General features: G+C 36.6%; 1 protein-coding gene across 1 annotated transcript; it reads left to right on the forward strand.

Annotated features, from left to right (window-relative positions):
* Positions 1-1,797: 1,797 nt before the first annotated feature.
* Positions 1,798-4,487, forward strand: LOC127138684 (serine/threonine-protein kinase RIPK). Its single transcript, XM_051065182.1, has 5 exons — positions 1,798-2,456; positions 2,558-2,693; positions 2,782-2,918; positions 3,006-3,129; positions 3,550-4,487. Exons 1-5 carry the CDS (start codon positions 2,058-2,060, stop codon positions 4,227-4,229), a joined length of 1,476 nt encoding a protein of 491 aa, XP_050921139.1. The 5' UTR covers positions 1,798-2,057; the 3' UTR covers positions 4,230-4,487.
* The last annotated feature ends 8,333 nt before the right edge of the window (positions 4,488-12,820 follow it).

Below are 12,820 nucleotides of genomic sequence, written 5' to 3' on the forward strand. Positions count from 1 at the left end.
ACTTTGACTGACCCCTTTCCATGTCGACCCTGGATTATCAGTTTTCTTCGTCGACCTAATCTTCTGACGGACTCTATGGTCGACCATGTTTTCCACTCTTTTGGACAAAATTTGTCAGCTAACAGAATGACACGCGTTATGGACGTGGGAGAGGAAGAAGAAAATTTTAAAGAGGAAGTAGAAACTATGTTAAGGGATGGGAATGGTAAAACCATTTGTAAATAGGAGTGCTATTATATGTTATCAGTATAGAAAACAAGGACACTACCAATTTGAATGTCCAAGTCTAGAAAAAGAAGTAATTTGTGTCGAATTTGACGAGGAAGAGGAGTTACTCCTAATGGCTCATGCTGAAGTTCAAGATATTAAAGACAAAGGGATATTTCTTCTTATTCTGGTTGCTCAAATCACATCACAGGAAATAAAAAATGGTTTGTAGAACTAGATGAAAATTTCAGTTGTACTGTTAGATTGGGAAATAACTCAAGAATGTATGTAATGGGAAAAGAAGTGTCAGGTTTGGAGTGAATGTAATCATTCTAACTGTGAGTGATGTTTACTTTGTACCTAACCTAACCAATAATTTGTTAAGTATAGGTCAAATTCAAGAAAGATGTCTGGTAATCACAATAAAAGAAGGTGCATGCAAAATTTATCATCCTCAAAGAGGGAAAATTGTAGACAACAATATGACTCTGAACCAGATGTTTGTGATTCATGCTACATTAAAACCACTTCCACGAAATTGCTTAAACGATGAGGATGAGCATCAACATTTGGCTAAGAGCAACACACAAGTGAGAAACACACCACATATTCACCCAAAATCTTAAGGTGATAGATGTGTGAGTTCTCTCACTTATAAATGCTTAAGTCTCCACATTTCTAACCAATGTGGGACAATTACCCACACTACTCACACTTGCTACATTCTTAACACTCCCCCTCAAGTGTGAGTCCATAATGCTCCCTCTCAAGTAGAAACTGTTTTTGCCAACATACACTTGTACCATCGTTGACTCTTTTCAACGGGCCACCTCCTACCCAATAGAGAATTTCGATACAAGTAAGTTGGTCCTTTCACTCGAACCAGGCTCTGAAACCACTGTTGGGTCCTGAGGAGGAGCATCAACATTGGGCTAAGAGCAACACACAAGTGAGAGACATACCACATATTCACCCAAAACCTTAAGGTGATAGGTGAGTGGATTCTCTCACTTATAAATGTTTAAGTCTCCACATTTTCAACCAATGTGAGACTATTACTCATACTATTCACACTTGCTACATTCTTAACACTCTCAACATTGGTATTAGAGTCTGATTCGAGTGAAGGGACCAACTTACTTGTATCAAAATTTTCTATTAGGTAGAAGTGACTTGTTGAAATATATCAACGATAATACAAGTATACGTGGACAAAAAGAGTTTAGATGAAAAATGATCCATGTAGTTTTCTTTGATAGAATATAGATATTAAAACCAAGAAAATTCTTAGGAAAGAGAGGGTGGGGAGATTAAAATTTAAAACAAGTACAATAGTTAAAACAAAATATCAATGTGAAAATTGTGACCATCATCCATTAAATATAATATTAAAGGAAGGAAGCAAACTCGAAGGTACTTTTTTTTTTGTACAAATCATTCCCATCCAAGGAGTAGTTGCTTTTTCCAAATTCATGACCACAACAAAATGCATCAAAGTCAAAGAGAAGGGTATCCCTGTCTTTTTCTCCTAATCCATCTTCTTAGACTTAATACTCGTTTTCCAAATATTTAAACATGTTCAAATCTTAGTCTTTTCATCCTATGCAAACAACAACCACTCCTCTATATTATATATATAAAAAAGAAGAATAATTCCATTTAATATAGAACCTATAGACAACTAATAATCAAAGAAAAAAAACACAAGAAAATTTCAACACAAATCTAGAAAAAAGAACAAGCTGCAATTTCACCATACTCACATGATATATATAAACATTCTCATATCTCTTCTATAACCACATTCAACTTTTGCATCAATATTCATATATAATCACAATAACATATTTATGACTGTGATGAAAATTATGTGGAAATCAATATTTCCAAGCTGTTACAAGGCTGAAGATACTGAATACTCTTCGGCCAAAGAAACAACAAAAGTGGTTGCTACAAAGACAAGTTCTTTCAACAGAATCTCTCTCACGGATCTGAGTTTTCCAAGTGCTACAACACTTTCTGAAGATCTTTCAATTTCTTTAGCTGGTTCTAATCTCTATGTTTTCACACTTGCTGAGCTCAAGATTATTACTCAGAGTTTCTCTTCAACGAATTTTCTTGGTGAAGGAGGGTTTGGTCCTGTTCATAAAGGTTTCATTGATGATAAGGTTAGGCATGGACTTGAACCTCAACCTGTGGCTGTTAAGCTCCTAGATTTGGATGGCTCTCAGGGTCATAAAGAATGGCTGGTGAGTCTTTATTTATGATTATTGTTATTGAATCTTAGTTGCTATCTGTGTCTGATGTATGTGTCTGTGTTCTGATGATTTTTCGTTTTGGTGTGACATAGACTGAGGTTGTGTTTCTTGGTCAACTGAGACATGAACACCTTGTGAAGCTGATTGGATATTGTTGTGAAGAAGAACACAGGCTTTTGGTTTATGAGTATTTACCAAGAGGAAGCTTGGAAAATCAACTATTTAGAAGTAAGAATTTTCATTAATAGTTATGAATTATTCTTTCAATTTGCATAAATTTGAAGGATCTAATCTTTCTTTGGTGTGAATATTGTAGGATATTCAGCATCGTTACCATGGTCAACAAGAATGAAAATTGCTGTTGGAGCTGCAAAAGGTTTAGCCTTTTTACATGATGCAAAGAAACCAGTCATCTATAGAGATTTCAAAGCCTCAAACATCTTATTAGACTCGGTAAGTACTAAGTACCACTAATTTTTTCATCAATGATTTGAAGTTAACTCTGGATCTAACTTATTATTGTTATTCATAATCTTCCAGGACTATAATGCAAAACTCTCTGATTTTGGTTTGGCAAAAGATGGCCCTGAAGGTGATGACACACATGTTTCAACTAGAGTTATGGGTACTCAAGGTTACGCCGCACCCGAATATATCATGACAGGTAAACTAACTCACCAATTCTAATATTTTTATATCAGTATCGCGTCTGGTGTTCAATTCACTTACTTCTCATAATTAGTGTTCATGATACTTGTCATATATCAGTGTTGTGTCTGATGTTCAAGCTAGTTTACTTCTTATCATATATCAGTGTTATGTCTGGTGTTCGTTCAATTTAGTTACTTCTCATAATTAGTTTTCATGTGTGATACTTATCATATATCAGTGTCGGGTCTGATATTCAAGATAGTTTACTTCTTGTCATATATCAATGTCGTGTCGTGTCTGTGTCTGGTGCTCATGCCACACATTCATGTCCGGCACTTGTGATATGTAGTGTTTACGTTTATGTCTTGTTAGTTGTTTCTTGTTTTGTAGTTAATAAGTAATATCTTAACCTGAATTCAATTTCATCATATAGGACATTTGACAGCAATGAGTGATGTGTATAGTTTTGGAGTTGTCCTATTGGAGCTACTAACCGGAAGAAGATCAGTGGACAAGGCACGTCCACCACGAGAACACAATCTAGTGGAATGGGCCAGACCGGTTTTAAACGACGCTCGTAAGCTCACCAGAATAATGGATCCAAGGCTTGAAGGACAGTATTCAGAAATGGGAGCAAGAAAAGCAGCTGCATTAGCTTATCAATGTCTTAGCCATAGACCAAGAAACCGACCTACAATGTCTACCGTAGTGAACACTCTTGAACCTCTTCAAGATTTCGACGATATACCAATAGGTCCATTTGTTTACACAGCTCCGAGTGATGTTAGTAATAATGAAGTGAGGAACGAGAATAACAACATCGATACACCAAAGGAGAGAAAAAGAGAAAGTACTCATCATCATCATCGTAGAAATCAAAATGGTAGTAATAATAATAATGAAGTAGTAGTACATAAGAAAGATGGTGAAGAATATTATGATAATCCTAAAGAGAAGAAAAGGGAAAGTAGTGAGAATCATAGAAGACATCATCATCATCGTCAGAATGGACATAGGCATCCATTAAAGTCACCAAAAGAACAAAGACATGTACATCAAAGTGGGTCACACTCACCTGATACATCCATTACATCAGAAAGCCAAGGAAATTAAGGAACTATAGTTTAGAAGACACGTACCTAGATCAAACACTGCTAAATGTATATATATTGTGTCAATGTCAATGAGCTGGTTTCAAACAAATAAAAGTTGAAAACAAAGAAAAAGGGAGAGGGAAGTGATAATGCAATTATGCAATGGTCCTAGCATAGAAAGCATGCTTGAGTTTTTTATTAATACTATTTTTGTATTTCTTGAGGAAGTTGATTATTTTGAATTGTGTATACAATATTTAATTTTGTTCTTTCATTAGTTACTTACTTTGAATATGTTTTTATTCATGGAAATGTGTTACTTTTTTCTTTTAGCTTTTGTATAATAAATTGTTTGTTTTTAATATGGGAAAATACACCATTTTTGGCTTTTGATTCTTACTATATTATGTTAGTCTATCTTAGATTTGGTGTGATGTTCATTTTAATCGTATATACTACATATTCAACCGTTTAAAATGAAATCAAACTATCTATATTTGGTAACAATTAATTTCAAAATAAACAAATATTTCAATGAGTTAAATTAAACTAGAAATACTAAAATAGAAAAGTGATATTTTACTATGACTAGAATATCAATAACATTTTGAATTCTTATATAGTTTTTCACAATTTTCCGAATCATTATAATGGAGTGTGTTTTGGAGCGGAATTAGAGATGATTGAAAAAAATGAGTTTATAATTTATTTATGGTGGTTCGTAGGTTCCGATATGGTGGTGAATGATTGATTTATAAGATTAAAACTTCAATGCTCAAGTCAGTAACAAAATGAGAAGTGAAGTTTGAATGGAAATAATTTGAATACATGTGAAGTGGCGTGCTTTCCTCTTTAAATATGGGATGATTGATAACTGCACACACATGGAACGACGTGCGATTAGTCATTAGATTGATCTAGATTGTTAGTGTGGCGTTCCTTGTGAGGGGTTACCTGCGACGCGAAGGAAGAGGGGTATAACTGCTCCACATTTAGCAGTTTTATCACTTCGTAATTGGGTCTTCGTCTTCAAGGTCTTGCGGGCGGTCCAAAACAGTTTCCCCCAAACCCTTGTGTCTACTTTGCAGGGTAAGGGTTTGTGGCACACATCATTACTTATATACGGTATCTGTAGACATGGAAGTATAGATGAAATGTCATCGTTATCAAGAATGAGAGCATTAAATGCCTTTCTTTAAAGTCGGAACATAACAGTAGGAGTGACTGACATGCCTTTATTCACTAGCTAGTAATGATGTTTCTCATTCTTTAGAGTGCTCGAGTGCTTTCGATTTGTTTTTTTAGAAGATCTCAATCGTTGGTAGTACGGGGTAGATCGTACGATCCTTGGTGCTTGAAGGGAGTATAAAGGGTATTTGAAGCATTACTTTTCCTTTTTATTGTTAGTTATCTACAAAGAGAGTGTTTTTGTTTCCTTTATCGTTCTTCCTTAGGAGTGTTTTGTTATGATATTAAATCTAACTCAAACGATCTTGTTTGTTCACATTGGTTTTGAATGCTTGATTGATCCTTCTTCTCAACTCAAAATCCACATTTTGTTTGATTTGTTTTCCTGGACCGTTTATAATGTCTATTTCTTAATTGTGTAGATGCGATTAAGAGTGAGGATGTCGTGCGAAAATTTAGGAAAGAGATTTGGACGGCTGCTGCTTTTGTCGGAATTCTAAGTACCCCTTTTGTTGGTGAGCCTCTGCTTTCATGGAACGCCTTCTAGCCTGGTTACCGGGAAAATCAATAAGACAATAAATCCTCATGTTCGAGTGGAAGTTTGAGATTCTCTCGCCCCAAGTCGTGATGCGTGAAGCCTTATGATCTTTGTAGCCGACAGGCAAGGGAAGGTTGAAATCAACTCCAGATATAGAAGAGACTCGGGTTGAGAAACCTACACACAAACGTCTTTAATTTAGAACTGTAATAGACATGCCTCCATTCAAGTAGAGTCGAATTCGACATTGTTAGCTCGTCTTGGCCTGTGAATGGATAGGGAATTTCGGTCTTTAGTTTCTGATAGGGATTATACTTAATTCAAGAGTCTTTTTTGGAAGATTGGCAATTGGAATTGGCTGAATTGGATTTGTATACTCACAATGCATCAGTTGTTTTGGTGTTAAGAGTTGTTGATCACAAAGAGGTTTTCTTGCCCGATCGCCTTCTTCGAGAAATTGAGAAACTTAAGGAATATGTTAATGATCTCACAATCGAGGGGATTGGTACTTGAAGGATATATGAGGTTCTCCCAACAAATTCTTTTTCATATAGGCCATTGTGAAATTTTTAAATATTCTAGTACTATAGTGGAAAAGGTACAAAAACTTGCTCGGGAGGTAGCCGAGAAGAATGAGGTTTTAGCTTTTGTTCTGGCATCTTTTTCCAAGGCAGGGACCGCTTTGGGAGAGGTGAACACGTTCTCAGATCTAGCTCGGAAAAGGATAGAAGAAATGGGGAAATCCCTGGAAGAATCTCGGAAAAGTTAGAAGAAGGACGAGGACAGACTTCATGCAATACAACAAGAGAACCTTTATCTTTCTAAGGAGTTTGCCAAGTCGTTACAAGAGGGTTTATTCATCACTGATGGTGATTCTGAGAGTGTTTTGAAGCAAGTGGAGTACTTTTATCCCGACATTCTTTTCTCTCGTGATCTGGTTTGTTTTAACCAAGCTATTGAGGACAAGAAAGTGGTCTTGTTAACAGACTGACTTTATCCTTTTTTTAAACATAATGCTTGCATTTGGAGTATGTGTGGCTTTGATATATATATATATATATATATATATATATATATATATATATATATATATATATATATATATATATATATATATATATATATATATATATATATATATATAAATTTGATCACGAGTGTATTGCTTCAGGCTTAACTTTTATTTTATGAGGCTTTCGCTCGAAGTTTATTGGACGTCTCTAGGGTCGTTTCCGGCTAAGGGTCGGAACCCTTCCCTCCAAGTGAGAACCCAGTCTGAGGTTGACATGTGGTTTACCCACTGCGGCCTTTGGAGTGGCTAGCTACCAAGATAGGGTGGGCCAACTTTTTCTAATTCGTGGTTTTACAAATTTCTTTGTATGAGTGGTTTTGTCACTTTGTTTGTGTGTGTGTTTTGTATTTTAGGTTATTGATTGCTTTAGTCACCTATATAGGACGTTAATGTAATCCCCTCTGAGTCTTTGTAGTAGGGCTTTGATCTCCTTGGTCATACCCTGGACTCATTGCTACCTTTCACAATCACAAAGATAATATATATTTAGCACAAAATTCTTATTTCTTTAACAAAGATGGTGATAGTATATTATGTTGGCTTTAATTTTGTTTTATACAAATAATAAGAATAACCAAGTGAGTTCGCCACGGCTTATTCAATCCAGGGAACTCCAACCGCCTATAATTTGTCCAATTCATCCAATTTTACTTGCCTAGCTGAAGTGATCTGCCTTACATGTTGGAGGTGTAATGTCTATGTCTCTTAATTGGCCACTCTGGGAGGTTATGTTGATCTTTATGGCTTGTCACTCCCATTCTTTCTGCTATTGCTACAAGGCCTGGTAGATTCTCTTCGCTCTAGAAAGATCACTGTTTACCATGATTGGTTCACTCTGAAGGTTATGGAACTTCATCTTGAGGTGAACCTATGATGATATAGCATCAAAGGTTATCGCGAAGGTTCTATCGAGGATAAAATTATTGAATGTTTTGTAGGTGTAGCACCTCAAATTTGCACCTATCATTGTACATACCATTTCATATTAGGTCATAGCATATCATGATACATTGCATAGCATTGCATTGTCCCCAGTTGCCTCAAGAGCAAGCAAGCAAGAATTAGGTCAAACTGATCAGGAGATCAGTCCACCAATCAAGCAAAGGTGTTTCTCAAGGAGCCAAGGCCCTAGGGTTTGTCCAACAAGTTCACATGACTTGGAGGTTCATTTGAAGTGTTCAAGTCAAGGGTTGGATGTTCAGAAGCCATCAGTTCATGCACAGTCAGGCAAAAACCCTAGACAGTCAACAGCCAGTCAAAGCAGTGGATGGTGGCCATTCTTGTGGAATTTGGGCACCATGGTCAATAATCAAGAGTCCATATGTCTTGGGACATCATTTGAAGTCAAGGTCTCAAGGAATTAGGGTTTGGAATTCATCAGAAGTGCACAGACAGTCCAAAACCCTAGAAAGTCAAAGTTGGTCAACTGTGGTTGATTTTATGGTTTTGATGGATGGAAATGGTTTGAGGGAGCTTATTCATGTCCCAATAGGCCTCATGTATCATGACAATCAACATCATTGAAGAATTTGAAGCCAATCAGAAAATTTCCAGAAATAGAAAGTGGACCTGTAATTTCAACTGCCAAAAATAGAAACTTCTTGATCCTCAACTTGCATCATGATACAAGCTTCAAATGAATTTTTGCCCAACATGAAAGTTGAAGATCTTGTTCTCCCATTTTCAAAAAGTCCAAGAACTCTCAAATCCCATGTGTGGTTGTCAAGATATGATCAATTCATTTTCATAAATTTGTGAACTTCAAAGGGGCATATCTCTCAAACCATAAGGCCAAATTTGGTGGGGTTTTTTCCTACAAACCACATTTTTCATCCTCTTTCCAAAAATATAAATTTCATTCATTAAAACCCTACCATTCGAAATGGCATTTTTGGACCTATTTCATTAAAAAACCAAGTTTGACCAAACTTTGACTTTTTGATTCAAACACCTTTTCTCACTTTGGCCAATTGGAAATGCTTGGAAACATCATTTGTGACTTGCTCCAAGCCCTAAATCATGATCATACCATTACCATACCTCATTTTGGCCAAAGATACAAACTTGGCATTTTTTGCAAATTGGAATCAAAAGAGTAAAACAAGTACAGCAATTCTTTCAGCAGACCACAAACAGCATTTGGATGGTCATGTACAGCTGGTTTCAGGCCCAATTCGAGCAGGACTTTGCACCTCCACTTCATTTGTACAAGTTTAGCAAAATTGCATTTTGATTCCACTTAACTAAACCAACTTACCACTTGATTAAGGGATGATAAACAGTCACTTATAAGCCTTGCTTCTGCTCATTTCAACCCTAGAGAGGGCAGCCACACAACCAGAGAACACACTTCCTCTTATTCTTGCAACTTGGCTCGAGTTGGATTTCTGCCCAAAAGTTCCACAAAACCTCAATCACCCTTGGTTCCTCCATGCTCTAAACAACATATTGAGTTCATTTTCACCATCAATCACTGGCTGGAAACCCCTTTTGTGTTGCTGCTACATGAAGCTACCAACAATGGCAAACATCGATTCAGGTTATCTCATGCATTTGTGAGTGAAAACAGCTTCACCATCTACCATTCCAAGGCCAAAAGAGTATCTGTTTCGAGCTGCATCCATCAAAACATCACTGCATTTCACATTTCTTCAAAACCAAGTAAATTTTCGAATACCTTCTTTCTCCATGCTATACTATGTTTATGAAAGGTCCTTCCATGCTTGTTCCAATGCAACTTGAACCATGTTAAATGATCAATTATATTGAGAGAAATCTGGTTTTCTTCTTTTATGTCCAAATGCATTTTTGTTCGATTTGTTTAGTTTGCATGGAGTTGATGGAAATGAATACCATATTTATGTTGTTTGATGCATGCTGAAGCTATTGGTATACATGTTGTTGATTTCTGGGCACATTTGTTCATGTTGATTTTGCATGATGATGATGAATGTTGCTGTTGTTTAAACCTACCCTGTCCAGAATTTCCATGATTATGCTTATGTTGTTGTTGGCTGATGATGCATGATGTTGGTGTTCATGAGTCGTGCTCATTTGATTGATAATGCTATGCTGTTGTATGCTGGTCGAGTTTTGTGTTGATGTTGGAGATACCATGAAGCTGCCTGGCTGTGTTAAAACCCTAGGGTTTGTGTAGAAACCCAGAATTCGTGCATCCATTGGCTGTGTGTACTGTTCCATTGGCTGAGAGCCAATGAGAACATTTCGTTCTCTCCCCCAATGCACAGTCGTTTTACTAAGTGACACGCCTAATTACGCTTTTGCCACGCTGACTTCCCATGTTGACCATTTATGCCATGCAACTTGTTCATTTTTGCTTCAAATATCACTCAACTTCAACAATTCATTTTTAATTCATTTTAACTCCAAAAATTCTGATTTTTTTTGCATAATGTTCATGATTGAGTCTAGTATTTGATTATGAATTTTAATAAATTTTTCATTGGTTGGATTTTTATTGATAATTGGTTTTCTAACATGCATGCCCAAATGATATCTCTTGCCATTTCAATTGTGAAATACTCATGTTGCATCCATTGGTCCTGAAATTTTTTTGTGGTAAAACTAGACACATTGACCTTTGTTTCCATATAGAGTTTGTGGATTTCCCATTTGTGGTTTGCTGGATATGAATTTTTGAAGTTATGTGTCACATTTGGTGTCATACCATGATCATGCATTTTCCCTAATTTTGTTGACATGCTTCCTCGCATCCAATTGACCCCAAATTTCGCATGATTGATCCTTTATATGTCTAGTTGATGTATGAATTTTCCTAGAATTAATTGTTCTGTTTTCCATTTATTTGAGAATTTTCTTCCCTGCCTAGTCAATGGTTGACTTTTGTGCTACATGTTGCCAAATCATTTGGGAAATTCTCATACCATATTGTATGATCATGAAATTTCATATGTGATAACTAGACATCTTGAGCTTTGCATTGGTGTTAATCTCATTCATTTCTCATCTGTTTTCAATTTGATATGATTTTTTGAAGTTGACCCATGTTTGTTGACTTTCATTGTGCTTACTTGAAATTATGTTGACTTCTTGATTTTCATTAACTGCCTTCCTCTCATCCAAATGCCATGAAATTTGACATGCTTACCATGTTAGATGTTAGGATTGAGTGTGATTTATTTGGTGATTTTTTGAAATTGTTTGAGTTGACTTTTGATGCAAGTCATTCTGTTGACTTCTTTGAGCTTTCATTTGCCTTACTTTGACTTCAAATGTTTATGAAATGACAATGATGCATGATTTGATTGTGGGCCCAATTGTGATAGCTTCTCAAATGTTTGACTATTGGTTTTGGTTGACTTTTCTTTGCTGCCTTGACTTTTTCTTTCATCTTTGACCCTAGGCTAGTCCTAGTGGTCTTCTGTGCTTACTATTGAGTTCCTGTTTCAGGTTAAGCACCATTGCCATTGAGATCATACAAATGTAATTGGATTTGTTTACATATGAACTAACCTTTGTTTTGTAGACGGTTTGACTCATGTGTTTGAGTTTTGCTTTGCACAGTTGACCTTCTGTGGTTGACTGTTTATCCATTCCTTTTGCTTTTAACTGTTTAATTGCATACTGATTTGTTTGGTTTTTTTCTCAGGTACCCTTTAGTTGCTTTAGTTGCTTGCTTTGCTTTTTAGCAATTGCTTTTGAGGTATAATTACTTCTTCTTCATGTAGTCTGGAGACCCGATCTGTTATTTGACCGGGCAAACTGTCTGAAGTCCTCCTTAAGAGGCAATGCCTGTGTTTGTTTAAAATTGTCCCAAGCAGGAAAAGTCCTTCAAGTAAGGCAATTGGTGGAAGGTAGGGATAAGTAATCTATCCCCCACTATTCAGTGTGTCCTCTCCTTGCTCCCATCACATGGTTGGAGCATTGAGATAAAAACCCAAGATCTAATCGAGTCAATAATGGGGAAAGAGTTCCGTCTTTCTGAACTCCCCCACTTTCTATTATTTGATGCTCTCCCTGATCAGGGATAGAAGCAATGAGGCACACCCCTCATCTCCTATTCATCTGCTTCACCTTAGCCTCTCAATGGCAAGGTTAAGAGCGACCTTTACCCATTACAGTGGACTTTCATAGTCAAACCCTCTTGTGTGAGCCCCCCTTGTTTGGCTATAGAGTGTGCTGTTTGATTCTCATTGATTGTTTGATTGCTTCATATGCACTTGCTTGCCTATATGTTATGCATTTATCATCATCAATTGCCATTAATGCATGAGCATCTCTTTTGTCTGTTTGACATCATTATTGTTGTTTACCCATGGAGGACAATTGTAAGTCCCACAAGTTGGCATTTGTTCCTATGATATGGAAGTGAGTATAAGACCATCACATTGGCCACTCATTTTGTCTTTGCTTGTTGCCTTGTTTGTTTGTATGTGAGGATACAATTGTAAGACCCACGAGTTGGCGTTTGTTTTCCTAGGATCATGCTGTGTGTCAGAGTAAGTCCCACAAGTTGGCATCTGACACCCCTGTTTTTGCTTTCTTTGTTTATGAGAGGATGCAATTGTAAGTCCCACAAGTTGGCATTTGCTTTCCTATGATCATGTGTGGAGTTAACCTAAGTCCCACAAGTTGGCAGTTGATTCCCATATTTCCTTCTTGTTTTCTTTTTGGGGAGATTAGTGTAAGACCATTGAGTGGCCTCTGATATCCATGTCTGTTTTAGGAGATTGGTGTAAATCCAGCTATTGGTATCCGATATCCGCTTTTGTTTGTGAGATTGGAGTAAGACCATTGAGTGGCATCCGGCATCATCTGTTTGTTATTTTAT

Source organism: Lathyrus oleraceus, chromosome 4, assembly GCF_024323335.1.
Source record: "Lathyrus oleraceus cultivar Zhongwan6 chromosome 4, CAAS_Psat_ZW6_1.0, whole genome shotgun sequence".
In the NCBI taxonomy this organism is placed as follows: Eukaryota; Viridiplantae; Streptophyta; class Magnoliopsida; order Fabales; family Fabaceae; genus Lathyrus; species Lathyrus oleraceus.

Bases quoted from the DNA above. Each gene is read 5' to 3' on its own strand.
- LOC127138684 (XM_051065182.1), top strand. From the start codon at position 2,058: ATGACTGTGATGAAAATTATGTGGAAATCAATATTTCCAAGCTGTTAC. The intron at 2,457-2,557 runs GTGAGTCTTTAT...GGTGTGACATAG, and splicing joins AGGGTCATAAAGAATGGCTG to ACTGAGGTTGTGTTTCTTGG. The intron at 2,694-2,781 runs GTAAGAATTTTC...TGAATATTGTAG, and splicing joins GGAAAATCAACTATTTAGAA to GATATTCAGCATCGTTACCA.